Genomic DNA, 27,348 nt, shown 5'->3' on the forward strand with positions numbered 1-27,348 from the left:
TCGCAATTGGAATATCAGTCAAAATAACTGCAACTGGGTATTTTCTTCAATATTGTGCAGCCCTAGTTCCAGAGAAAACTATTTTTAAAAATGTTCCAGAAAAATGCCCGCTGTTGTGTTAAAAGTCTAATCAACTCAATTTAAAGAGTGGACACAAAATATCTAATTAATTGATTAGTCCATTGAAATAAAAATGTAACTATTCTGATAATCGATTGATCATTTTGTCATTTTTCAGGCAAAGAAATGCCCAAATTTCTCTGGTTTAAATGTGTCAAATGTGAGGATTTGGTGCTTGTCTGTGTCTCATGAAAGAGGGCTAAAGATATTTAGGTTTTGGACAGTTCACTGGACCAAAATAAACAGTTTGAATGGTGTTTTTCACTATTTTCTGCCACTTTATAGACAAAATGAACTGCTTAATTGAGAAAATCATTAACTGATTGGTCAATAATAAAAATTATTGTTAGCCGCAGCCCTAAAAACAAATTTATCAGGCTTTTGAAATATCCAGCTATAACTTAAAAACACGCAAACAAACAACAAACAAACAAACAGGTTGAAAAATAACCATCTTGCTGCAGCTAAATAATACAGACACAAGATGAAGTAGCTCCTCTGACTATTCCTCAACAGAAAGAGAGAGAAACCTGAACAACAACACAGTTTACTCAGTCATGTTTGACATCTTTTCTCCCCAAAAAAAACAGCCTGTTTACATCAGCTGACTGTGGATCACATTGATTTAGCAGGTGAGAAGAGGACACCTGTAAGGAATGACACTCACACAACACAGCCAGCCATGAAACATTAATGCTGTTTGCTGTGTAACTCAACACCGGCTGCATTCACAGTGGATACCTGAGTTCAAAAGCTCATTACAGGAGCAGCAGGAGAATCAGGACAGGTAAAGGCATGCACTTCAGACTTCTTCTACAGTATGTGGCTGTAAATAACTTTGCCAAGAGCTGACAATAATAACAACAACAACAACAACACGTGGATACAATATGTTTTTTTACGAGGAATGATTGCTGCAAGCACTGCAGGTTTCTGCAAGATTGTGAAACCAGATATTGAAAACATGTTATTAAACAGTGACTGGCTTATTGGCTGAGGTTGCACAAACTGTGATTTTAAGAGTTAGGGTGGATCTACTTTTGGTCTCTATGGTGAGGACACAACAGTGAAGAACAGCAGAGTTTTCACTTTAGTCAAGTCAAGTCAAGTCAAATTTATTATAACAACATGAGCTGACCAAAGTGCTTTACAGACATACAGGCAGAATAAAAACAGGTCAGCAGAGCAGACAACAAAATCACACACATCCACAGACAGAGACCAAGATAAACAGGATGAAACAAGGATGGAAAATTACAATTACAATTACAATGATGAAAAAAAACTAACTGTGTTGTTGTTTGTTTACTGGTAATACCCCAGTAAACCCAGCAGAGACCTCTGGTTGCCCTGCTGCTGCTGCTGCTAGAGAGAAACCCAACCCTGATAACCAGCAGCACATGTCAATCACAGACACACATGGTCCAACAACACCAGACATGTTGTACTTTAACAGGTGAGACAAAGCTACAGCTGTAAACCAGACTATAAGAGTTGTCTTTCTTTCTTTCTCTCTCTCTGTCTTACCGTGGGACGGATCCTCTCTCCGGTTGGACGGTATAAAGACGCTCAGCAGCAGGTTTAACCTCAAACACACACTCGGTATGTCCTCTCAGGAAGAAATAACAGAGTTGGTCACAGCAGCATAATATCCCCTCCTTTCATAAGAGAGTACGCGTACGTGTAACCTTACCGAGCTACTTCACTGGTCTGCAACGCAAAAACACACTCACACACGCACAGAGAGACACACACACATACTGTAGGTGAAACCAGCGCACTAATCCTCTCTGAACGCTCCTCCCACTGACACACTACATACAGGCCCACATCCACTGGAGGAGCACTAGTTTAGTTTCCCTCATAGTAAATGATAAGTGGCTTATATATGCATGTGTAAAAAACACAAGTATTCTTTTTTCTCTCTTTATCTTATTTTTATTTCTTTTTTTACTTTTTCATTTATTTATTTTCTTTTTTCTCTCTTTATCTTATTTTTATTTATTTATTTATTTACTTTTTCATTTATCTATTTTCCTTTTGTCTCTTTATAAGTTATTTTCCTAATTATTTCCCCAGCCCCAGTCTTTTGTTTATTGTATATCTTTCCTTCATGCAACTAAATGTATTCTGTAACCTGTGACCTTATGGATAGGTGGGTGGGGAAGGGAACTTCCTTTGTTTGATTTATAAATGGTTTGTATTTATTATTTTTGTGGGATAAAATCTTTGAAAATCAATAAAACATATTTACAAAAAAAAAAAAAAAACACAAGTATAACTCAATATAAAGTGTCTATTTAATCCACTTGAATGTGTTTGGTCTCCATAAGGTACCTCTCCTCTCTGCATAAAAACAACCCTTTCCAGGTTCCAGTTAAAACCTTAATATGAGAATAAGAATTGCATAATCTTATTTTTGCATTACAGCCTGATCCTATACTGATTTTGAGGCAGTTAAAAAAAGTTGTCATATTTGGTTACTTTTATCAAGACACGATCAAAATAACAGATAAGATTAGAGAAGTCACATCTCAACAGTATGTCGCCACCTGTTGGACAAAAACGTGAGGTGCAAGGACAGGATGGATGAGAGCTATGTGACAAATTCAAGTCTCATTTGTTGGAAAAGAAGGGAAGAAAATGTCATCACTCTACTGAGAATCGGACATAAAGGTCTTAACCATACATTATATAGAATAGGCAAGCACCCAACTGGGAAATGCACATATTGTAATCAACCAGAAACATGTCGAACATATACTTTTACACTGCAGGAGTTACAGTATCCAGAGGAATCACCTTTTACAGTCACTAGGGAAGGACTTTTCATTGTCAGGTATATTGGGGAATACAGCAGATAACATATACTGTGAAATTATTCAGCTTTTAAGATAAACTAATTTAGTTAAACGAATCTAGAGTTTTCCTCATTATATTATTATTATTATTATTATTATTATTATTATTAAAAATATGTATTTTATTTTTTTTTCTATTATTATTTTATTATTATTATTATTATTATTATTATTATTATTATTTATTTTTTTATTTTTTTATTTTGTTTCTATACAATCTGTTGCTCCACACTCCAGTCCAGATGGTGGCGGTAATGCACCTCTAAGATGGTTTGCCAACCGCCAATAAACACCAAAGAAGAAGAAGAAGCAGTAGAAGTCTCATTTGTTTCTGTTTCTGTGGCTGGTGGGCGGAGCTTGGCATTTCCTCATCTGGTCTCAACATGGCTGCTGGGTCACAATGTTTCTCATTTTACAGCTTAACAATACACTACAAGATGATTCTGAAAACATTTGAGGAGAGAAATAGGCATTACAGTAACCGAATATTGATTCATATTTGATCAGCGCTGCCTAATTGGACCGTTTGATCAGAGTTTGTGCGTGATTGACAGCTGCTCAGAGACGGCAGACTCCAGCTCGGCTCTGATTGGTTGTTTTCCACACAGAGGCCCATGATTTTTTCAGATTACCTGTCTCATGCGCTACTGTCAGGATATAGTGACTGTTTTTTTTATTTTATCATATTTGCTCCAATTCTACCCACTGCAGCTTTAAGTCACTATCTATAGCCAAATGAGGTAACACAGTGGTGATTGAGCCTATGGACTATTGATGAAAGTATTGGAATATTTATATATTTGCAGTATTAACAAATGTGTGTCTGTGTTCACATTCCCCGAAAAAAATGCCAGTGTTTTGGCCTAAAATGGAACTATGCACACAAATATGAAAACTTGAAGCTCATGTATAAAAAAATAAACATTTTCTATTCTACTTCTATTCTCATGTATCAACAAAAAGACTCCAGACTGATAAACTCTGAGCACAAATCCATTGTTTTCACTCAAATAGAAAATAAATCAACCAGGACTGAAATCATAAGGATTGTCACATTTATCTCCATGTCTTATTTGAGACAAGAATTTCTTATTCCCCGTCCAGTTAATCCAGAAATCACATTTAATATGTTTATTAACCCCACATTATACCCTTTACACTGTATAGGCTTTAGGATCTTTAAATCCACCCAGTGTTGCTGTCTGCAGTTCCAGTGGGATCATGATCATTGTGATTTCCAGCATGAAATTATAAATAATATCCTTTTAGACATTTATTTTTGACTTAATGTTTGTTTACAGGCTATAAAAATGACCAGGGCTGTAGCAACATCTAGTGGAAAAGCAGTTAATTGCAATTTCAGAGTTGTGTCTCCATCCATTCAGAGAAGGTATTTATGACTTTAAAAAGATGACCAGTGATGGAAGAAGTATTTAGACATTTAACTTTAGTAAAAATTAGCAATAACACAGTGTAGAAATACTCTGCTACAAGTAAAAGTCTTGCATTAATGTTACAAACGTAAAGTTATCAAATAAATCTAGTGGAGTAAAAAGTACAATATTTCCCACTGAGATGCAGTGGAGTGAAAGTATAAAGTAGCATGAACTGGAAATACTCAAATAAAGTACAAGTACCTCAAAATTGCACTACAGGACTTGAGTAAATACTAATACTTAGCTACTTCACTTTTTGTGGTCTGTCATATTTTTGTGAAATCTTACTGACCCGTCCTTTATAATGTTTTGTTTGATTACCTTTATTCACTGCTGTATTGCTGATTGTATGTCTACATCTGTTTGGTTCAAATAATAGGCCTAATACAAATTTGATCACCAAAAAAAATACTATGTTGATTGGCTTTTTGTTCATTTTGAATAAACAGAACGAACATTCACAAAAACCCTCCCTCCCATCCCCAATATCACATCATTCTGCTAAAAAAAACAAGCATAGGCCTACAGGTGCGACATTCGATATCCAGAGCATTAATATAGCAGCAAACAACTATTGTCTATGTAAAGACATAGAGGAGTAACGTCTACCTGAGCAGATAATTAAGTCTCACTCTCTCTCTCTCTCTCTCGCTCTCTCTCTCTCTCTCTCTCTCTCTCTCTCTGTGTGTGTTGTAATCTGAGCTTCTCTGTGCTTTGTTTACATGGGCCAGCTGCACATGCCTTATAGTGCATGTTGGTGCATGTGAGCGTGCCCCACTGGCTGGCTCAGGGCTGCTGCTCTGCACTGCTCTTATGTAGCCTAGCGGTTACTGCTAATAACGCCTTCCCAACCAACAGCGTCATCAGAGAAGCGTTGCACCCACCTTCTGGTTCCCCCTCAGGGAAACACTGCTGGCTCTGTCAGCACTTTCGCCGTTGTTTGCACTGTTTAGCGCTGTTAGCACCGTTAGCTGCTCGCTGGCTCTCCATCACCATGTTGAGAGCCATTGAGGCAATAAAAATGCTCCTAATCATTCCAATTATAGGAAATGAAAACAACGTACAAAGATTTACAGAATAAAGTCGCAACTTTATGAGAAAAAAAGTAGTAATATTACCAGAATAAAGTCATAACTTTACGAGAAAAAAAGTTGTAATATTACCAGAATAAAGTCATAACTTTACGAGAAAAAAGTAGTAAAATAATGAGAATAAAGTTATAACTTTACGATAAAAAAAGTCGTAATATTACGAGAATAAAGTCATAACTTTACGATAAAAAAGTCGTAATATTATGAGAATAATGTCATAACTTTACAAGAAAAAAAGTCGTAATATAACGAGAGTGAAGTCATAACTTTACAAGAAAAAAGTAGTAAAATAATGAGAATAAAGTTATAACTTTACGATAAAAAGTAATAAAATAATGAGAATAAAGTTATAACTTTACGATAAAAAGTAATAAAATAATGAGAATAAAGTTATAACTTTACGATAAAAAAAAGTCATAATATTACGAGAATAAAGTCACAACATTACGAGAAAAAGTCGTAATATTACCAGAATAAAGTCACAACGTTACGAGAAAAAAAATCGTAATATTACGAGAATAAAGTCATAACTTTACAAGAAAAAAAGTCGTAATATAACGAGAGTGAAGTCATAACTTTACGAGAAAAAAAGAAAATAACATGTAAAATTACTACTACTGTACTGCTACACATATATATACTAATATTATGACTTTATTCTCATAAACCTATGAATTCTTCCTCCTAAACTTCTGACTTTGTTCTCGAAATCTCAGATTTATCTGTTTTTCCTCAATGTGTCCCTAATACTCTGTCGTACCGTCGTAGCCTACATTAGACCTACAACAATGAGAAATAAAAATGAAAATGTAAACAAAAAAAAACAGTTATTCATTTCCACTATTTTTTTTTATAATTCCACAGGGAGCCACTGGAGAGGAGCTAAAGAGCCCTGGGCTACACCATAGATATAATACACACAATAAAATGATATGAAAGAGGGTTGACCCTGCTGTGACTGTGCAGCCTGCAGTGTGTGTCGGTGGTGGTCCTGACTCCTGACGGTGAGTGGCACCACTACACCTCCGCCCACTGCTGCTCTGTGGGCAGGACACACCAAAACCTGCAGTGGTCTGCTGGACCAGGGCAGTAACCATGTTTTATCGACCGGGTTAGACAGATGAACTAGCTAACTTCCAAGTAAAAGTAAAGTAAAGTGTCTTTTATTGAACTATTTATCTCTATATGGTGTTAAATCACGATGGCTGAAGCCCGCCGTGAAGAGGAGGACGAGGGGAGCAGAGAGCTGCTGGACGTCCGGACCAGGAGCCTGCAGCCAACAACAGGTACATGTTTGATTGTTTGTTTGTTTGTTTGGGAATGTAACAGGCTGTTTCCTGACTCATCTAACGGAGACTTAACACAGGTTGTCAGTTCAGCATTTTGTCGTCGAAAAGGAGCAAATCCTTTAGACTTTTTAGAGCTAAGTGACAGATTTAATACCCCATGGTTTGTGTTTGACAGTGAGGAGAGTTTTAACAGAAGAGCAGGCTCAACCAGTGGTTTGCATGTTTTCACCAATTTACTACAAATCATTCACTGTTTACATTATAGCTGATCTTTTAACAGTTGTTTTTTTCCTTTTGCTCCAGGCATCATTCATTTATGTATGTAGGAAATGAAAATGATAGAATAGAAAGCTTTATTGTCATTGTATTAAATACAACGAGATTCACAGTTTGCCACTTCTGGTCAGTGCTTTAAAACAAATACTTGACAAGACTAAACGAGGCAGATAAAACATAACAGGTAAAAACGCACACAGTTATAAAGCAAATAAAACAGGTAAAGTAGATGTAATACATAAATATAAACAGAAGTGTTACACAAGAGGTATCAAATATAAAAATAGATGTAATGTAAACAGAGGTAATGCACTTGTAAAATAGTTAGGGTAGATGTAATAAATAAATGTAAACAAAGGAAGTTGCACTTGAGGTGTATATTGCATCAAGGATATATTGCACAGAGAAATGTATTTCACATTCAGTGTAAAAAATGATAGATAGATAGATAGATAGATTGATAGATTGATAGAATCTCTATATATATGTAGATACCAACTACTTTACACTATATAGGACCTTTAAAAACAGAGTTTACAAAGGGCTTTGACAGACAAAACAAAGCAAAACATTAAAAGCTATAAAAACAATAAAAAAGATGATAAAAAAGTCAATAAAAATGTAGTGGTAATTAGATAGAAGAAATAAAAAATACAATAAAATAGAGTTAAAGATATATATCTGCTGTGCAAAATTGAAAGTACTTTAAGTGTTGTGCAAATTGCAGTAGCACTCTTGAAACTTGTGTAATCCACCACAGTGACATCTGCATTCATATTTGTCACAAAGTCACATTATTGTTGTGTGCTAATGGAATGGCAAGTGTCTGCTATTTAATTTCCATGATGTCATGCAGAAATTAATGGAAACAAATTGAGGTCTAGGACAGGAGGAAAAAACCACAACAAACATTCATTGTATACTGCACAGCAAAAGTGTAAAGTCTGCACAATTTGTAGATAAGGCACTAACAACAAAATACTACTCAATTACTTTTTTTGTTATCAGACGCTGTTGACACCTGACACACAGCTGCCTACAGTATCTGGTCAAATATGTTATCCTATCACTAAAAAAATCATCATAGCGCCATGAAGTGAAAGTGTCATTAAATTACATTGGTGTGCCTGTAACAGTTGAGAGTAACAGTGAAAACCTGTCTGTCACCTTATACAGTAACTTACCTTCCCACCCAGTGGTTATAGAAACGTTGGCCCACACCTCAGAGCAACACGTGCTATAGGAAACAACTCTCTTGTTCCTTGTAGTTCTGGCTTTGCTTACAGATTTGTAGTGTCAGTATTCAGCCTGTGATTGTAATGAACAAACCTTACCTTGCATTTTCAGTCAGCTGCCGAGTTTCCCCTCTATGTCTTCGTTTTTCTCAGCAACACCTGCTGTGCAAACCCTTATTTCTTGAACCCCCCCTGTGCCCTGCCCTGCTATCTGCAGCCGGTCTAACCCCAGCCACACCCTGACCCCAACAGCTGTCTGGATTGGGATTTCTGCGTCATGAACAAGCTGTACTTGTCTGTACGTAATGCAGTTTTCAATCCTTTCAGAATAAGTAGTAGTTTGACAGTTATACGATACACTTCATCATCTCTGGCCTCAACATTATGGATCCACGTCAGATGCCATTTCAGGTAGTTTCCACTGTGAATCACTCGTCTGATCTGACATCATCTAATCTTCTCTGGCTGAAGCATGCTGACATTGTGTTAGTCACTCATAATGACACCCATAATCTGACTTGTTTTTCAAGTGAGGGCGAATCTGTTTGGCCCAATCATCCGTTAACAACAACAAAAATGTTGTATTTATCCCCGCATGAGTTGAATGTGACACACTGTCGTCGATGTGAATCAGCAAACTTGCCCATGCCTGTTGGAAAAAAGCCACTTTAGCTGAAGTTGGAGGGTGACTAAACCCTTTATCGGTTTTCATCTGCCTCTGACTTCACTGGTATGAAGTTCGAAGACACTCAGAGGCGGATTGTTTTTCTTTCCCTCCCTTTGTTGCCAGCCGGCTTACCAGCTGCTCTGTGACTGCTGTCGCTGTGCCGAGTAATGTCAGCATGTGTTCAAGTGAGAGCGTCGGCTGTGAAGGGAATCCTTTCCTGCCGACCTCAGCAGCTTTCTCGTGTGTTTGTGGCGTCTTTTCATGTGTCAGTGGGCCACAAATACCAACAGGATGAGTATACTGATTGGAAATATAATTCAAAACCTTATAGAGTGTTACTGTGTTTTACATTTTCTCAAATTTACTGCTCTCAGTTGAATGTTTTAAGGTTAAATAAGTTTTAACTTTAGTAAATTATACGCTAAGTTAATAATTCTTCCAGGACTACTTAACAAGCGTGTTTAGCACAGTTTACACAGTTAGGAGGTTAGGCCATATCTCAACAACAAAATGAACAAACTTTGGTAGAAACATCCTTGGTCCCCAGAGGATGAAGATTGATCACTTTGGTGATCTTATGACTTTTCATCTAGTGCCACCATCAGGTCAAAATTATTATTTAAATATCTGCAAAATCAATCAACGATCTCATCAGCCTCAGCTGTACTTTGTCTTTAATAAAAATAACTTTATTTATATAGGACCTTTAAAAACAGAGTTTTACAAAGGGCTTTGACAGACAAAGCAAAGCAAAAAGCAGAATATAAGGCACATATATAACAACAGAAAGCCAAACAAACAGCTGTTTTAAATTTAAACACAGATAAAACAATACAATAGATAAAAACAATAAAATTAAAGGAATACAAATCAAAAGAAAAAAAACATTAAAAGCTATAAAAACAATAAAAAAGATGATCAAAAAAACAACATCACTTAAAAGGAAGTCAATAAAAAATTGAGTGGTAATTAGCAATTGTTAGCATGCTAAACTAAGGTGACTTTGGTAAACATTATACCTGCTAAGCATCAGCATGTTAACGATGTCATTGTGAGCATGTTAGCATGCTGATGTTAGCATTTAGCTCATCGCACTACTGTGCCAAAGTCCAGCCTCACAGAGACGCTAGCTCGCATGGCTGTAGACTAGATGGCATGGATGAGACAGTGCATCATTTTATCATAATTTTCTCTGTTTAATTGGATATGTTGGACTCTTAATGGTTGTCACACCCAATTAAGAATTTCTGCTGTAATGTCTGATTAATATTTTAGATAAGTACCGATAAATACCAGGACAAAATCTCTTTGAAACAGACTGATGTAAAAATGAGGCTCTATGAAACGGTCCTCATCTGGCCTACATTCACATTCACCTAAAAAAATCTGATATAACCGGTAAACTTGTGGTACTCTCACAGGCTATGTTGGGATCAAATCTAAGGCTATTGCTTTTCTACATACCAGCATGCTCTCCCAGTGACCCACATAGTGTTATCTCCTTGCATCTCATTTCATAGCTGAGCTCGTAATACACAACTTTATGTGGCTGTTTCTTCAGTTTAGTCTTCAGTTCATACTCTTTCTCAAATCTTTTTATTGATTTTACACCAGTATTTGAACAATAAACAGTCTAAGATGTCCGAATAAACAGATCTCTGATTTGACAGACAGGACATATAAAAAATAACAAGAACCAAACCACAAACAACCATCTCTTCTATCGACTCCAACCCAACCCTCACATACACGATAACCCTCTCACCCACATGAACAAATTCCTGCCCTGCTAGGTACATTCATCAATTATTAATGGAGAAAAAAGAATAAGAATAATAAGAATAGATATAAAATAATAACAAAATTAATTAATTAATTAAAAAAGATAATAATAAAAAAGATAATAATAATAATACAATTAATGAATTAATTAAAAAATGTAACAATAATAATTAAAAAATAATAAGCATGCTTCCAGGTCTTGTGAAAATCCAAGGCTCTGCTGGGTTTATGCCCTATAATCAATACTAAAAGATGTATTCGAGACATCAATGTCTCAATGTTGCAGTCATTCCTACAGCTCAACCAACTAGTGAGCTATTATATTGTTATTTTTGACTCGCCAAATCTTTTATTTACCATATTTAATGTATCACCAAAGTGCATACTCTTCCCCCTACTATTTTTAAATCACTACATGGCCTTTATATTAGATAACATATCTAAAATGCTTTTAAAGGGCTAAAGGGTTTCTTAAACTGTTGATCTTTTGAAATGTAAGTTCAATAGCTTGCCTATTTTTAACCTGGATTTATCATCACCACAGTGCTTCTGTGATCATAATCTCTTAATACTTTGTAGTTTTTATTATTAGTCATGTATTTTCTAGTTTATTTATTTTGGCATCGTGCTTGTACAGTTTAGTACTTGTGTGAACAATAGTCTCCATTGATTCACAGTTCTAGTATTTTGTTTCAGTTTCATCACACTAACATGTGTGAAAGATGCTATGTATGTCAAGTTTGATTAGTTCATTGATCAGTTGAATTTTCAGCCAACAAATAGCTGTGACTTTATGACTTAGTGGAGGTACAATCACATCATGTTGAAGTTAATTATTCAAGTATTTCTAAACTTGTGCCAGTTAGTGCCACAGAGCGGTGTGACCTTATACTTTGTGGGAAAAAAGACAGTGACGATGCAGCGTCGTGTGGCACAACCCACACTTCCTGAATGACCACATTCCAGTTCATCAGATTGGCTAGGTAAACACAGGAGCGCTGAGATATCACAGGAACCTCCCTCTCTTTTCTGTTGTCTGTGGGTGTTTGTGACGGTGTGTGCTTCAAGTTGTTCGTCACGCTCAGACACTCACTCGGAGTATACTGGTGGGAATATTCTTTTGATGCTGACAATTTTTTATTTATTCCTTTAATTCCTCACAGGTAGGGGCATCATTGCAGAAATCACATGCCTGAGTGCAAGTAAAGTTAACCAGACAACTGTGTATTTAGCATATATTTACAAGGAAATTATGATGGTTGTGTGAAGTAACAGAGCTTAACACTTCTTTCTTGTTAAGGGAAAGTTCATGTTGTTAAAGTGTAACTTGAGGCAGTAGCTCTGTGACACTAACAGATAACAAGCAACAGGTGTGACAGGTGGATTATTTGTCTGCCAACGGGGGTCATGGTTTCAGGCTGGAGGCAGTAACAACAATGCTGCCTTCAACCACTGCCTGCATTTATTTCTTCAGTATTCTTCTAAAGATGTTTACTCTCAAATACGAGGAAACTAATGAACTTTTATTGGATTAGATTGTTTGCATTACTGATTCCGCTCCTTAGACTAACTGTTAACTAATGGACTGCGGTGTGAAATCTGCTTTATGCCTCTTTACCGCTGGTTGTTTGAGTAAGACATGAAATCCAGGTCACTACCATAAAGATCCAGGAAATAATAGAACAAAGTGTATTATGTGTGTCTGGAGCAGCACGTGGGAAAGTACCAGTTAATTGTTTATCCAGGGTTACCTACTATATAATCATTATAAAATCTGTCATTTTAATAATGACTTTCCTCTGTATATCCCTTTCAATGGCCTTATTCCTGGCATTATTGTTATAGAGTCACATTTACTCAATGCAGTATCTTTTAACCGTCCTGCCTCGATTTTCAGGATAATATCAAGTGCAGTTATGTTCAGTTATGTTGCTAAAAGTTTTTTTTTGTCCACTTGTTTTGTTGTTGTAGTTTGTGTGTTATCAAGTTAGAGTACAGCTATGTTTTTGATCTCTCTCTCACTGAGCAAATGATGTCTTTTCAACATCACCTCTATGCTTTAGCTCTGATATAGACCACAGGATTTATTGGCGGCATATAGTTAGATATATAACTGTATAGTTTTTGTCACACACAGATTCACAGATTGAAACAACGCCTAGACTTAGACTAGATGTCTACTAAACTTTTCAACCTTGAATAACCTTAATCTAAACTAAACGTCTACAGACAAATAAACGTATAATATACATCAATTAAACATATTTTCAGCGTCAAATTGCTCAGTTGGTAATGAAATGTAAAAATGTGGGAATGGATAGCATCGATCATCACGGTTAAGTATTCGTCACTAAATTTAGATGCGTTACTTGAGACTGACTGGTTCAGCGAGATGTAATTGCTGATCCTGTTGGTTAGGTTATCGTTCTTGTATTTCTAGTTCATTAAGTCCAGTCTGTTAGTAGCAGGTTTAAATGAAACAATGATTATGACTCAAAGTGAGACTATGTCACTTTTGAAAGATGAAATGACACATTGCTCCTGATACAAATGAGAAATTACTCACTTGATCTGGTAGCTTATGATGGTTAATAGTTAGTATTAGGGCTGTCCTCGACCGAAAAGAAGACATTTTTTCGATTAGTTGATTTAATCGACAGATCTGAGAAACTGAGTTTCTCCACAAAGAATAACACAAAAGCACCACTTTGAATCTTGTGTTTACCAGAGATGTGCTCGTAAGTCTTTTGGAAATAAGTCATTCAGCATGAAAAAAGCATAAAAAACGACTAATCGTCAAAAGAAATCTTAGTAGACTAAGACCAAAACGATCGATGAGTCGACTAATCGACTAATAGGGGGCAGCCCTACAAACCATCGATAGATAACATTGTCGTGTAACTGACATTACTGATTCAGTTTGCTGACTTTATGTCCTTTCTCCACTTCTGCTACTGTTACACTACATTTAGTCGTTTCTTTTTGCCATACCGTGGTAGCGATCTCTTTAATATTTCTGTATCTATTGGGTCATTGTTATCCAGAGAGCCCACTTCGATAACAAACATTAATCTTCATGACATTTATGTTGATGAGTGCCAGGATGTTATCTTTGTTGCTACACATCACTTTTAAAACCTGTTTCTCTCTGTTTTCCTCTACAGATCATCCTGAAAGAACCAAGCCAGATCATTTACATTCAAGGTATGTCATTTTTCCTAAAGCTTTGTTTTTTTTCTGCATTACTACCAAAAGTTGTGGCTCCACTAACAGTTAAGTTTCACCAAACGGTATCTGTTTGCTGGGAACAGGGCACTATCTCTTTAACAGTCAGATCTGCTGATGCTGGTGAGGTTGTGAATGGACCAAAACAATGCACTGATCTATCCTCACTGACCAACAGAGGGTCAACACGGGGACAAACACGTCATGCTGCTTTATTTAGTTGTTGTTTACAGATATTAAGGAAAGTATAACCTCCTCACTGACACTTGTTGACCTCATAGAGATCTGGAAACGTATTTAAAACACAGTTAGATCACACAGGATGAAGATCTGTGTGATTGCAGCTCAGCTAATCAATTAAATGAACCACGTGGTGTTGAGATGACAGCGAGGATTGTTGGTCTTTCCCCCAGATAGTTTGCATCACCCTCCTGCTGTCGGTCCTTAATGAGCAGGATGTGTGTTATTGATGCGCCCGCCTCCACTGTCAAGAGAATTTACTGTAGCTCCGGTAAAGAGACTGTCAGCACCATAGTTTAATCTCTACGCTTTTAAAAGCACAGCGACAGGGGATCTTACTATTGTAATGTTGCTGGTGTAAAGTGAAGATTTAAGGATTATAGAATAATCTTAACACATTGAGAGGTAAACAGCCTGAGGATATGAAACTGTGTGGAGAGAAGGTGTCGTGTAGAAGAGTCATAGTGTTTGCCTGGAGGTGGTACCTCATGGGCACCGTGCTTATGTAAGGTAGGTGGATTTCAACTGAGTATATGAACAGCACCTGCAGGGATGTTATTCTTCTCTTATGTACCACTGAAAGTCTTCATGTTTTACAATACTGGAAGTATGTTTTGTGATATAAACCTTCAGTTTTCTTTAACCTGTGTCAGATATTTTTGCCTAGAATAAGCAATTGTTTGTTGAATAGTTAGACAGAAGTGAACAAATATTTAACTGACTAAAGCCTTCTAGCTGTTCACTGAAATAAACCACAACTATCTGAACTAGGACTTTGCAGCTTTGAGCTCTTCCCACATTTATTATGATATAAACTTTATTCATGCCATTTCTACCGTTCATCATGTATGTTGTTCATTTGTTTGCTCCCTTAAAAAGTTTATTTCTATTTACTCGCTTTCTTCTACACTAAGTGATAAGTTATACTGCTCTTTTCTTACTAATCTGCTTTTATTAACATGTGACACTTCTACTCTATGTTTACATGTCAGTGAGCAATAATTTGTACCTTTAGCAGTTATACTGCAAACTAACACGGACTATGTACCGTAGTGTACCTTACTGTATCATATTATGAATCTGTAGACATTTTGAAATCTCAATTATAAAAGTCACTTTGTATATTATTTTTCCTGTTAACTTATTCTATTCTATTACCCATCTCTGTTCAGCTCTTTTAAATTGTCTGTATTATAATTTTCCTCCCTTTTCCTTTAATCTATTTTTCAGTTAAAAGTGAAATAATTAAATAATTAAATAATTAAGTACTTGTTAAATCATTTCTTTGCTTAACTTGGCATCAAAAGTATAAATTAGCAGCCTGGATAGATCATTAAAGTGTGATGTTGCTCAGGGGTGAGTTTCTTTTTAACAATTGAGTCACCACAAAGGTATGAACCCGCTCTAGTTTGTGTGGTCCCACGCCTTAATGATAAATGGACTTCCTGTTCTGCTCTCTTTTCAGCCAAGGGCCTCTGTCTTCTATACGAGCTGCTATCAAACGAAGTAAGTTTGACAAAACTGAGCCTCAGTGACATTTTGAGAAAACTTAAAGGGGTCATTCCTTGAATAGAAAATGAAAGATTTAAATCAGAATCATATTATGATTTATATGGGAGAATTAGTAACTTTTTCAGGATGAAAAATAATTTTCCCTCAGAAAAGTGACAATGCAGTTATATTTTCTCATTTGACAAATGGAAGTGAAATCTTAATGTTTCCACTCATAAATGTATAAAAAAAATGTCTGTAGAATATGATTATTTTTAGATGTAAAAAAAGTGTTGAAGCAGGTAAATCTATGACACATAATTAATATGATGTTTCTTCCTTCAGCAAGAACAAACTCTCAGAGTGACCACACCAGAGAAAGAAGGTAATGTCAACAAAAACTCCAGAGTAGAGAATTTTATAATCACTGTTGATGTTACTTCTAGACCAGCTTCTCATTTATGGGGATTGAAATAGACAACTTTAGTTATCTCTTTTATTCCTTTACAAATAACCCTAATAAGAGCACTGTACTTTGCCAGGTAGGTTAAAAAAGAAATCAAGTTATCAAGGAGAAATAAATCATCTGTATTGTGGATTGGGTGTTGATGTGTATTTTGGTGTCCAATAGATATGTGTGGTTTGTATTTCAGGCGACCAGAGATCACCATCGTCTCAGCAGAACCTCTGGCCAGTAACAACTGGTTCCCAGGAACCTCGGTGGTTTTCCCTCGTCCTCCTCAGTCAGGCTGGTCTGCAGGCATCCAGACTGTTTCACAGGTAGATTGGATTGACAGTGTTTGATTCCACTTGGTTGTTTTTTTTCATCATTGAACAATGCTTGGTTCTTCAGATTGGGCCAGTATGTAGATTAGGTGTTTTATGATTCATGCTCTCCAAGAACAAATGGAAAGTTGTATAATTTATTTCCCAACATGAAGGTCTAAATATCATTTAAAAGCCTTTCACCACACTGCCCAGAATAAAGTTTTGGTGGAGAAATGTGTTGGCCAAAAGTAATAGAATTTAAATATATCAGAATCAGAAATACTTTATTGATCCCACGGGGAAATTGGGACTTTACAGTTTATCTTATATAAAAGCATAAAGAAATGTAAGAAATATAAACAAAGGAGTATGTAACGTAAATTATGTACATAATGCTACAATATATGCAACACAATATATGTCGAGAATACAAATAAGAATAGAATTAAGAATAAGAAATATGTGCATCAAACACATATAATATAAAACCACAGTGTAAATAAGTAAATACAAAATGCTGAGAAGTGGGATCTATTAAGTGTGTTAAATATAAATGCAAGAATAGTATAAATAAGAATTTAAATAAGAATATTTCTTGAAATGTACAGTATAAATGCAGTATTAATAACAGAGTATTGCACATTTGGATTATACTCTTTCATTAATACTGGAGTCAGCCTAAAAAATACACACTGTGTGTATGTTTTAAATTGTAGAATGTAAACTCCCTTCATTTGTTAAAACCTTAAAATCTCGAGGACACAGTATCCTCACAGCCCTTTATATAAAACAGAATTGTATATACACAGCACTAAATAAACTATCCTAACATACTAAGCAGGTACCATAAGCAGTATAGGGGATAAATAACGTGTGCGGCTGTGTGAACACCTCTCTTTTTCATGACTTAGCCCCCACCATCCTATGACCAGGTGATTCAAGAGAAGACCCAGGAAGAGCACATTGTCAAGCCCACTGCAGCCCCCCGCCGGACCACCTGCACCACCACAAGTGCCACGCAGACTGACCCTGTGAGAGAGGACACCTCCTCCACCACCACCGTCCCACAGTGCAGTGCTGCTCCACATTCGGCAGTGAAAAGACCTGCAGGTGAGGCATACGAGAATCATCAGTGGTGATGTAAATGCATCTTTTTAAAGATGCTATTGATAACATTGATAACATTCAGCCACTTGATGTTGCATTCTTTTTTTTAAATATTTGTCTACATAGAAATGTTGTCAATACGATCTTTAAGTTTCACTCTATGTCTGCTCTACATGATGATTCTTTCATGATTTTTCCATTTCTTTCCAGGTAAAAAGCCACAAAAACCACCACGGCCATCACTGCCGAAACCATTGGACGGAGAACCAGCCACTGAAACGGTTTCACCTGCTGATGAGAAGGTTGGAACAAATACTGCAGTATCCACAAACACTGAGGACCAAAGTGACTCCAAGTCGCATCTAAAGCAACCCAACCAAGCAGATTCCCCTCACACCTGCAGCAGATCTGTCACCGTACACTGGGATATTCATACAAAACATATTTTTGCTACTGCTGAAACTACTCCCTCTTCACCAGACTCAGAACGCAGTCGACGCCCCGTTCCACGTCCTCGTACGAAACCCAGAAAGCAGGCAATCACAGAAGAGGTCAAAGTCCAGACTTTGGTCGAGCACAGTGAACATTGTGATGACATTCACTCTGATCCAGAGGAGGTCTCCTCGAATAAGTATTTAAAAGAGTTATTGGAGGTCTTTAGTGCAGAAAACGAGTTTGAGGAGAACGACGACGACATCGTTAACCAATCAGACGAGGCCTTACAAGGTGAGGATGCTGGTGGCGAGATGACGTCCAACCACAGTCAACGCAATATCCGGGCCAGGATCCAGGCCTTTGAGACCGTGAGTAGCGCCGAGGAGGGAAATGTGGTTGAACCAGCCAAACCAGAACCTCGACCCAGGACGGCGAAACCTCCAGTTGCTGCAAAACCTTCTGCAGCTTTTAAACCTCAGTTGAACCACACTGTGGTAGAAAATATCTATGAGAACTTATCGACCATAAACATCCCCCAAGCCCCTGCAACAGCCCCCAAACCACAGCCCCCGAAGAAAGCTCTGGATCTACCCGTAAAGGAGGAACTAGAGACTTTACTCAACAAGACGGCCATCCTAAACAGACCACGTCCCTCTGTACTGACCAGAGCCAACAGCATCCATGAAGAGGACACTCCACCAGTTCCTCCTTCACCTCCAGTGAAGCATGTAAAGGAACCTCTGAAACCCAACCTGAATATAAACAACCACAACTCAGTCTCCATGGCCACTGAGAACGTGTATGTGGACAGTCCATCAAGTGAGTAGCATTTTACTATTACAAGTTGTGTATTGTGTAAGACAAAATACTGCTCAATAGGAATGCACCCTATTGAACATTTTCATTATAGATTAAGCTGCTGATAAATTTGTTGATGAAGATCAAAGATCTTGTGTAAGATTAAGTATTTGAAGGAACAGTGTGTAACATTTCGGGGGATCTATTAGCAGAAATGGAATCCATAACTATGTTTTCATTAGCGTATAATCTCCTGAAACTAAGAATTGTTGTGTTTTCATTAGGTTAGAATCAGCCCTTCATATCTACATAGGGAGCGGGTCCTCTTCACGGAGTCCGCCGTGTTGCTCCGCCATGTTTCTACAGTAGCCCAGAACAGACAAATCAAACACTGACTCTAGAGAGAGCCTTTCACATTTTTAAAGTAGTGTCATTATGGTTAGGATGGCCTCTGAGCAAGGCGAATGTCGTCACCACGGTTTTGCACTCGGTGGCTCACGTTACCGCAGTCTTGGAAATGGAGGAGTGAGCAGACAGGTAGTCAGTTGGTTGCAATCTGCAACCACACCACTAGATGCAGCCAAATCCCAACACACTGTACATTTTTAGATAAAGTTTTTTTCTATAAGCTTAAAAAATAATGACACAAAAATCAAAATCACTCTCATTTCTATGCGTGATGTGCAGAACTGGAGCCTGGAGCGATTAGCCTAGTTAGCTTAGCATAAAGACCAGAGTCATAGGGAAACAGCCTTCTCTAAAGCTTACTAATATATCATTTGTACAAAAATAGAAATGTAAGAACTGCAGTTTTACGAGTTACATGCTGTAACTTTGTCGTGACAATCTACAGCTTAGCTGCACAGACGTGCTCGGAGGATTAATAAACTGTTTGATAAAAATAGTAACTGAGATAGTTACAGGATATAAATACTTGTAAAACCAAAAATTAATTTTACATTTAAATCGCTATACATATCAATCACATTTTGGTCAATACACAGCTCTACAGTCAAGTGTCTCTTTGTTCCCATCACATCCCAGACAAGCCTCAGCGTAATGAGGACAGCAATGGAGGCTCTTTCAAAAGACAAAGTTTAACACGGAGACCAACCACCATCAGGGTCCCCAGCCAAACTGGTTCATGTGAGTCCCCCTTTATTACAGTAAACCTTATGTAATTGTTGAAATGTATGGGATTACTGTCAAAATAAGTTAATTGTTAAATTTGATATGTTGCTTTTTGGTATTGCCATAGATGCAATGTCTTTTATGCTGTCAAAACACTGTGTTTTATAGTTTATTGATATTTTACATACTGTACCTGTCCTGTGTTTCTATTTTCAAAACACTTGGAGCACAGTATGTTGTGGTAAAGACAGATCTCTCTTCTCAGTGTCAGATAATCATCAGGACAGTCCCCCTCCTCTCCCTGCTCAGAAGCCTGTAGGCTCCCTAAACACGTCAGTGAACCACAGCCAAACACCCACTCTCACCCACCAGGTAAGATTTACATCCCACTGAGCGCTCACAAATCATCTATAAACACTATACATCTGAACACCTCAGAGGAGAAAAGGTTATTCTTTGTAGACCTGAAAATACATCAGGAGAGTGTTTTTTCTTTCATGTATGTCAACCTCGAAAAATAATCTAATTAAACGGTGTTGAGCTATTGGTGTATATCTATTCATTAACAATGACGTGGAACATTTTGAGTCCCCTCTCAATCAGGTTTATCTTGTCTGTGTAGCTCACATGCTTCATTTCCTCTCTACAAACAAGGAAACAATTATAGTCCAATGAACACATTGCCAGCTGTTGAGCTGAATCTAGCTATGTGGCTGAATGCTAGGTGTTGTAGTCTGGTTTCTATGGTTTCCAGTGTTGTAGGCTGTGAGTGTGTTTTTAGTGGCAATACAAATGCACAATTGGATTTCTTCTGCAGGAGTCTTTCCAGTTTGAGCCGGAGGCAGCACTACCTGCTCGGTGAGTTAAGGGGAAAAAATTAAATGTTGGTACACTGTGTAAAGATGCTACTTTACTCAACTTGATGATTGTGTTGCACTTCAGGAGGCTGGTTTCAAGCAAAACGCTCCCTGCTCGCCCACCTCCAGCCAAAACAGGCCCAGGAAGACCTCCCCCACCCAGCCTTCAGGCCGCAGGTCGATCCCATTCAGCGTCATGGGGAACTTCACCTAAATCCCAGGCAGAGAAGTCCCACAGGAAGGGACCTGTCTTACCTCCAAGGCCCAACCCAGGCCACAGTCTCTACAACAAATACACTGTGAGAGAGAGAGAGACCACTGTATGACTTATCATGTTTCAAATGCCCATTGATGAGCACCTGTTTCATTTTTGCTTTCTCTCAACAGTATCCACTTCCTCATGGGATTGCTGCTTTTGACTACAATGGGAGTAATACAGGAGAACTGTCATTTCAGGTGTCTAAACTACGTTTACTGGCTCATATATTTGCCTTAAAGGGGACATATCATGCTCATTTTCAGGTTCAAACTTATAGGTATTTTAGGTTTCTACTAGAATATGTGTACATGGTTTAATGTTAAAAAAACACAGTATTTTTCTCATACTGTCTGTCTGAATATACTTGTATTCACCCTCTGTCTGTAACGCTCCTTTTTAGCGCCTGTCTCTTTAAGACCCCCTCCTGAAAAAGCCCAGTCTGCTCTGATTGGCTTGTGAGAAAAATATGGTGCACCTTTGTATGGGTAGTTCTCAAGCTGTGGGCGATATATTCTAATGAGCCTGCACGTGACATAGGAACATACTGTACTTGCCGACCCTTCCAGATTTCCAGGGAGACTCACGTTTTTCATTGCCCTATCCCAGTTTCCTTCCGGGGTCACAATTCTCCCGTATTTCACCCGAAGAGAGCAGTCTATGCTTGCAATACAGCTCAGTTTGAGCTGCGCTCGCCGCTGAGTTCGGCTCACATCACAGTGTGCAGCACCCAAAGTTGGGCTTTACTGGATGCAGTGAAAAGCTGTCATGGCGTGGCGCGAGCCATTAGAAATAATGTGTTTCAGAGTGCAGTAGTGCTGTTGTCGCATTGTGTATGAAAGGGCCTCCAGTGAGTGAGAGACGGAGAGAGAAATGGAGAGTACTAACAGAAAGAAATACTCAAGCAGGTGCATAAAAAGGAATAAAAACTGATGACTGATGAATATTAGTTTATGTTAGATATTCAAACGCCAGGTTTACGCCAGAGAGGCGAAATATTCGGTTTTCTTTCCTGAGAATTAAAGGTAAAATTAAAAGTTTAACATAAAATGTTGCAGTGTAGTTATTTTCATTGTTTTAAAGTCACCAGACTGCAGGAAACAAAGTCTCTGAAACTCAAAATTGTATGGGGGAGGACCCTCAGACCGCTTTGGTTTTGAAATCCTCTCTGTTTTTGAGGTCTCAAGGTTGGCACGTATGCATAGGAAGGGAGCCAAATCTGAATGGCTTGTTGAATCACATGTTTTCTGACCTAAGCAGCCAACAAAAAACTGACTGGGTTGTCTTATTTCACAGTTGGGGAGTTGGTAGGCACTACAGATACTCAAATGTATGTGCACAAGCACTGAAAAAGTGAGTTTTTCATGATATGTCCCCTTTAACAAAAAAGTGCACTACTACTCTCAATTCCACAATCCCTCTAAAACAGCTCCAATAGATCTATACAGTTAATTCCTTTGTTGGCCTTTCTCAATAGCAAAATGAAGTGCTTCTGCTGTTCGAGGAGATTAACCACAATACATTTGAGTGCCAAATTGGAGACACCACAGGCAGAGTCGACAAGTCTCGCATAAAGGTCATAAATCCTCTGTCCTCCGTCTCACACACATCCCCACCACAGGTAATATTTATGAGTAAATGCACGTCGTCTTTGATACTTGAGACCATTTTGCCCGGTGGGCTCTGACACATTAACCTTTAAGTGTCTTTGTTCTCTCCCTATAGGGTACCGGTCCTGCTGGTTCAGTAGGAGCTGGTCATGAGCTTAAGGTGCAGGCGATACATGACTTCAATCCAGGTGACACATCAGTGTTTTTTTAAACCAAACAGCTGCTAATACTGACTGAGATTAAATAATAACACTAAGACGAGACAATATATTGAAAGAATAGTTTGACATTTTGGAAAATACTCTTTCTCGCTTTCTTGCCAAAAGTGAGATGAGAAGATTAATACCACTTCTGTCAACGCGTTATGTATTCATGGAGCTGGAGCCTGGAGGCAATTAGTGTACATTAGCACAGCAGGAACAGATAGCCTGGTTGTCTCCACAGTAAAAACATATGAACATGGATTAAACAAATTGTATGTAGCTTGTTTAGTGTACTAATAAGTGAGTTTTTGAGTTGCGGGAAAGGTCATTTTTAACTTTGAGAGCCAGGCTATCTTTCTCTCTGTGCTTTCAGTCTTAATGCTGGAGCTAGGAGGCAAATAGCTTAACTAACTAGCTTAGCAGAAAGAGCGAAAGCAGGCGGAAATGGCTATCCTGGCTCTGTCCAAAATTCAAAAATACACCTTTAAAGCTCACTAATTCACATGTAGTATATCATGTGTTTATTCATACACACTAACTAAGAATGTCCACATTTAGTGTCATGTTCACTGTACAAATGTAGTAGTTTCTAAGCCCAACCATGTTGTTTTTTCCTAAACATAACTATAGTGATTTTATTGCCTGAACCTAAGCAAGTGTGTTTGTATAATTCACAACATTAAGCACGTGTTTACTGCGACCAAAAAGTGACGCCGAGGGTACTGACAAAGCATCAGTATATGATGAGTTTTTGCATTTGCGGGTTACCTTAAAGACACAACCCGGCACTGTTAGGAGATTGGCAAAAAAGTATTTTTCCAAAATGTCAAACTATTATTTCAAACTATTATTTTAATGCATGTTCATTTTTGATACATAGTTACGGGCTGGCTGAAAATAATCCAAATTAGTGTGTAACTGAAATTCGTTCAATGATTTGTTGTTTTGCATTTGGAAGTTTTTTAGCATGTTTAGATTATGTTTATGACGCCATAAATGGCTGATGTGTTTGTTCCGCACACACAGAGGGTCCAGGAGAGCTGAGTCTGAGAGCAGGAGATGTTGTCACCATGGTGGAGCAGGTGGACAGTGAGTGGTACAGAGGCACTTGTAGGGGATCTACTGGTTTCTTTCCGGCCAATCACGTCAAAGTCCTGGTAAATTTCAACCATTGAAATCCATTCTTGCAATGCATCAATCACCTCTTTGGTGACATGTTTAGTATGGTTAAGGATTACCTGAATTGAAAAATGTCATTGTTCCAACTAGTCAAATTCACCAAAACCCGTCCCTGAACGTAAAGCAAAGCCACCACCACCAAGAGTCAGGTACAGTTTTTACATCATACACTGTTTGCACCAGCTTTTACAAACTACTCTGATGAGCTAACCTGACGTTTGAAACATCTCCTCTAAAGTGGTCCGAGATGCGTGGCGAGGTTCGACTTTGAGGGGGAGAACAGTGGTGAACTGACGTTCACTGAGGGGGATGAGATCCAGCTGAAGGCGTACGTTGGACAGGACTGGGCTCGGGGACAGCTCGGCGACTCGACCGGTATCTTCCCTCTTAACTTTGTAGAGGTCATCGAAGATCTACCTCCGGCCACAATTCAGCCGAAGAGAAAGTCCATCGGGATAGCACTGCCTGGTGAGGTTACCTGGAAGTACAGAGACTAAAACCATTCATTCTCTTCACTACGTGCTGATTTGGCCATTAAGAGTTAGTTTAACTTGTGTTGGGAACATTTACACTACACCAACATGTTGTCCTCAAATTGATACAAAAGAGCAGCTGTGTCCATCAGTGAAGAGCCTTTATCCATCCTTTTGCTTTATGTTGGTATTTCCCTCTGTGGCATGTCAGGAATATCTGTGCTTCTGTTTCTGTTTCATTAAACAGCTGTTTACAAAAGGTCTCAACACACTCCTGCAACGAGGGCTGTAACCAGGAGGAGTTTAGAGATACGGAGGCCACGAGTTGAAGTCCCACCCCCAAATTTCTGCAATCATATTGTATTTATTCAGTTAGCTGTTGAATTATAATTTCTGCAGGTTTCTTGATGTAATCAACAAGTACTTATAAACCCAACACAACTAAAATAACTGTGACAGAATGTTGTATCTATTTACCTTATAATTAGTACCAGATTACATGGTTCTTTCCTCCTAGAAAATTATTAGGAAAGTACATTACAGTTTTATTTTCTCATCATGAAATTTGGCCTTTTGAATTACATTCTGGTTGAAAATACTGCATCTTATGAATATAAATACTGAATTTGTAGCTGTATTTTGTTGGTATACAAGTCCCCAAAATTAAATATACACAATATAAAAATGTAGGAATCAGCAAATGTAACAAATATATTACACAAATACATTATTACATACTTTAAATACATTTTATAAAGTATTAAACTGTACAATTTGACCTCCCCACCAGGTCACAAGACCCCAGAAATTCACAGAAAAAAATATAGGTTGAGGCGCTGCCTTATTTCAGTGATTCGTCAATATGTTAATAACGACTACCTCAAGGTGTGCGTGTTTTTTGAATGAATGAATGGTTGGTATGTGTTTCATTTTTAGTAACCTGTACACCATTGTTTCCGACAGGTATGGTTAAATCTCCAGGTACGCGCCCTGAAGTTGCGAAACCTGCTCAGGTAACAAATATTTATATAAACAGAAACAACAAAAAGGAGGTTGGGTTTTGCTACACACCCAGTGTGTTCTGTAAAACTAACAAAAATCTGATAAAGGTTTGTTAGAGCTGAACGTTTTGCACATAACTATATCTCTTGTCCTGGTCACTCTGTAGGCATCTCGGCCTAGTGCGGTGTGGGTGGTGGCTCTGTATGACTATGCTGGGACTTCAGACAGCGACCTGTCGTTTCAACAGGGCGACCGTATCCAGATCAGCCAGCAAATTGACGCTGAGTGGAGCAGCGGCCGGCTCAATGGCAAAGAGGGCATGTTCCCCAGCGCTTTTGTGGAGAGCAGCACAGGTATGAAGTTCTTACGGCATCGGTTTGTTGTTGATATGACAAAATTACTTTCATTATTATCTCCAGTATTTCTAATCTGTTATCATTAGGGTGTCAATAAAGGCAAATATTTAAATAGAGCAACATAGTGTGTCTTATAGACATTTTCATTGCCATTCTGTTGCTAGGGCAACAGCTTTTGAAGTTTACTATCTGTCAGCTACTGCATTGACAACCATAGAGAGGTGCAGGAATGAGTCCTAAAACTAAGAAATGAGTTTTAGCATTTTAGCACTTCCGGTTCCCTCGTCTGGAAGTCAATGGGTTTTATGAATGGGTTTTTAGTAGGTGCCTGAATTAAGTTCTGTGGTTAACACAAGCTTAAGACGTTTTTACGTTAGCAACGTTAACGGCAGAACGGCCACAACCACTTATTATTTTCATTATCTATTCATGTGCCAATGAATTGCTCAATTAATCGAGCTATAAAAGTGCCTCGCATAATTTTAAAAGGGCCGAGGATGACGTCTTGACTTAAATTGCTTGTTCGGCCTGACCAAGGTATTTAGTTTACTACTTCATAGGTCAAAGAAGAGCACCAAATACTCACTTTAAGTAGTATGTAATGGTAATTGTACTTGGAAAAGTAAGAAAAATATTCAACAATTTTCTGTCAATCGACTAATCAATTAATCTACTAATTGTTTCAGCTCTAATAGGCACAAATGGACAGTTTTACTAAGCCAACATCATTCTTATTCATTAATCCAGTATATGTGTTCTTCAACAGGCCAGCAGTCGTCTAATAAGCAGCAGAGTGGAGCTGCTGGTGGTGGTAGAGCCAGGGCTATGTTCAACTACACATCAGAGTGTGATGAGGAGCTGTCTCTGCAGGTATACTGATTAACTTCTTTTTTTTCTGTAATGTATAAATTACAACTTCACAGATGAAGATTATTTATAGAAAGCAGTGCCATTCAGATGTCTCACTCCCTTCTCTTCTCTCCCAGGTTGGGGATATAGTAACCGGTCTGGAGTCCGTTGATGACGAATGGTTCCAGGGTGATTTGAGAGGGAAACGGGCCTTGGTTCCTAAAAACTATGTACAAATGCTGTGATAGCACCGTGTGGCTTTCAGTACAACAATACACAGACACTGTTGAGTGATCAGAACTGAAACGAGATCTGAGGACAGATGTTTTCGGCAGAAGTGGAAGTCTGAAGTGAACTGCCTTTAACTGGAATGCAGTATTTCATCTCATATCGCAACATCTTTTCTCATCTGCTGCCTTGAAATGAAATGTTCTGTGAATAATTTATCATGTTTATAAATAAACAAAAGTAAAGCTGGCTGGCAATTTAAATATGCTTTATATTGATTCACAAGTTGTTTTGGATTCTTCACCAACTGCACATTTGCACCATCTAGTGGTTTGTCTCATTACTTTCCTCCCACAAGTTATATATTTTGTACATGAGGTTAA

The 27,348-nt window shown here is 38.0% G+C and overlaps 2 protein-coding genes across 4 annotated transcripts in view; one reads left to right on the top strand and one right to left on the bottom strand.

Moving 5' to 3' along the window:
• Window positions 1–1,957, bottom strand: part of fam160a1a (family with sequence similarity 160 member A1a) — a 34,906-nt gene extending 32,949 nt beyond the window's left edge. The window contains exons 1-2 of the mRNA XM_037764806.1: window positions 1,814–1,957; window positions 1,648–1,731 (exon numbers count right to left, since the gene is read on the bottom strand). The gene's annotated coding sequence lies outside the window, so the exon portion shown is untranslated. The remainder of the gene's footprint in view (window positions 1–1,647; window positions 1,732–1,813) is intronic.
• A 4,587-nt stretch (window positions 1,958–6,544) lies between these two features.
• Window positions 6,545–27,228, top strand: sh3d19 (SH3 domain containing 19). Of its 3 annotated transcripts, none has more exons than XM_037765684.1 (21): window positions 6,545–6,794; window positions 13,922–13,961; window positions 15,688–15,728; window positions 16,059–16,098; window positions 16,367–16,493; window positions 17,393–17,591; window positions 17,799–18,842; window positions 19,866–19,967; window positions 20,218–20,324; window positions 20,770–20,810; window positions 20,895–21,108; window positions 21,197–21,265; window positions 22,543–22,686; window positions 22,791–22,863; window positions 23,905–24,035; window positions 24,148–24,206; window positions 24,296–24,525; window positions 25,494–25,543; window positions 25,699–25,885; window positions 26,652–26,758; window positions 26,875–27,228. In XM_037765684.1, the coding sequence occupies exons 1-21, from the start codon at window positions 6,710–6,712 to the stop codon at window positions 26,980–26,982; spliced, it is 3,198 nt and encodes a 1,065-aa protein (XP_037621612.1). In that variant the 5' UTR covers window positions 6,545–6,709; the 3' UTR covers window positions 26,983–27,228. The 3 variants fall into 3 exon arrangements, with proteins under 3 accessions (XP_037621612.1, XP_037621614.1, XP_037621613.1); XM_037765686.1 differs by having other exon boundaries at window positions 17,414–17,591; XM_037765685.1 differs by having other exon boundaries at window positions 6,546–6,794; window positions 26,655–26,758.
• The last annotated feature ends 120 nt before the right edge of the window (window positions 27,229–27,348 follow it).

Source organism: Sebastes umbrosus, chromosome 3, assembly GCF_015220745.1.
Source record: "Sebastes umbrosus isolate fSebUmb1 chromosome 3, fSebUmb1.pri, whole genome shotgun sequence".
NCBI classification, from domain to species: domain Eukaryota; kingdom Metazoa; phylum Chordata; class Actinopteri; order Perciformes; family Sebastidae; genus Sebastes; species Sebastes umbrosus.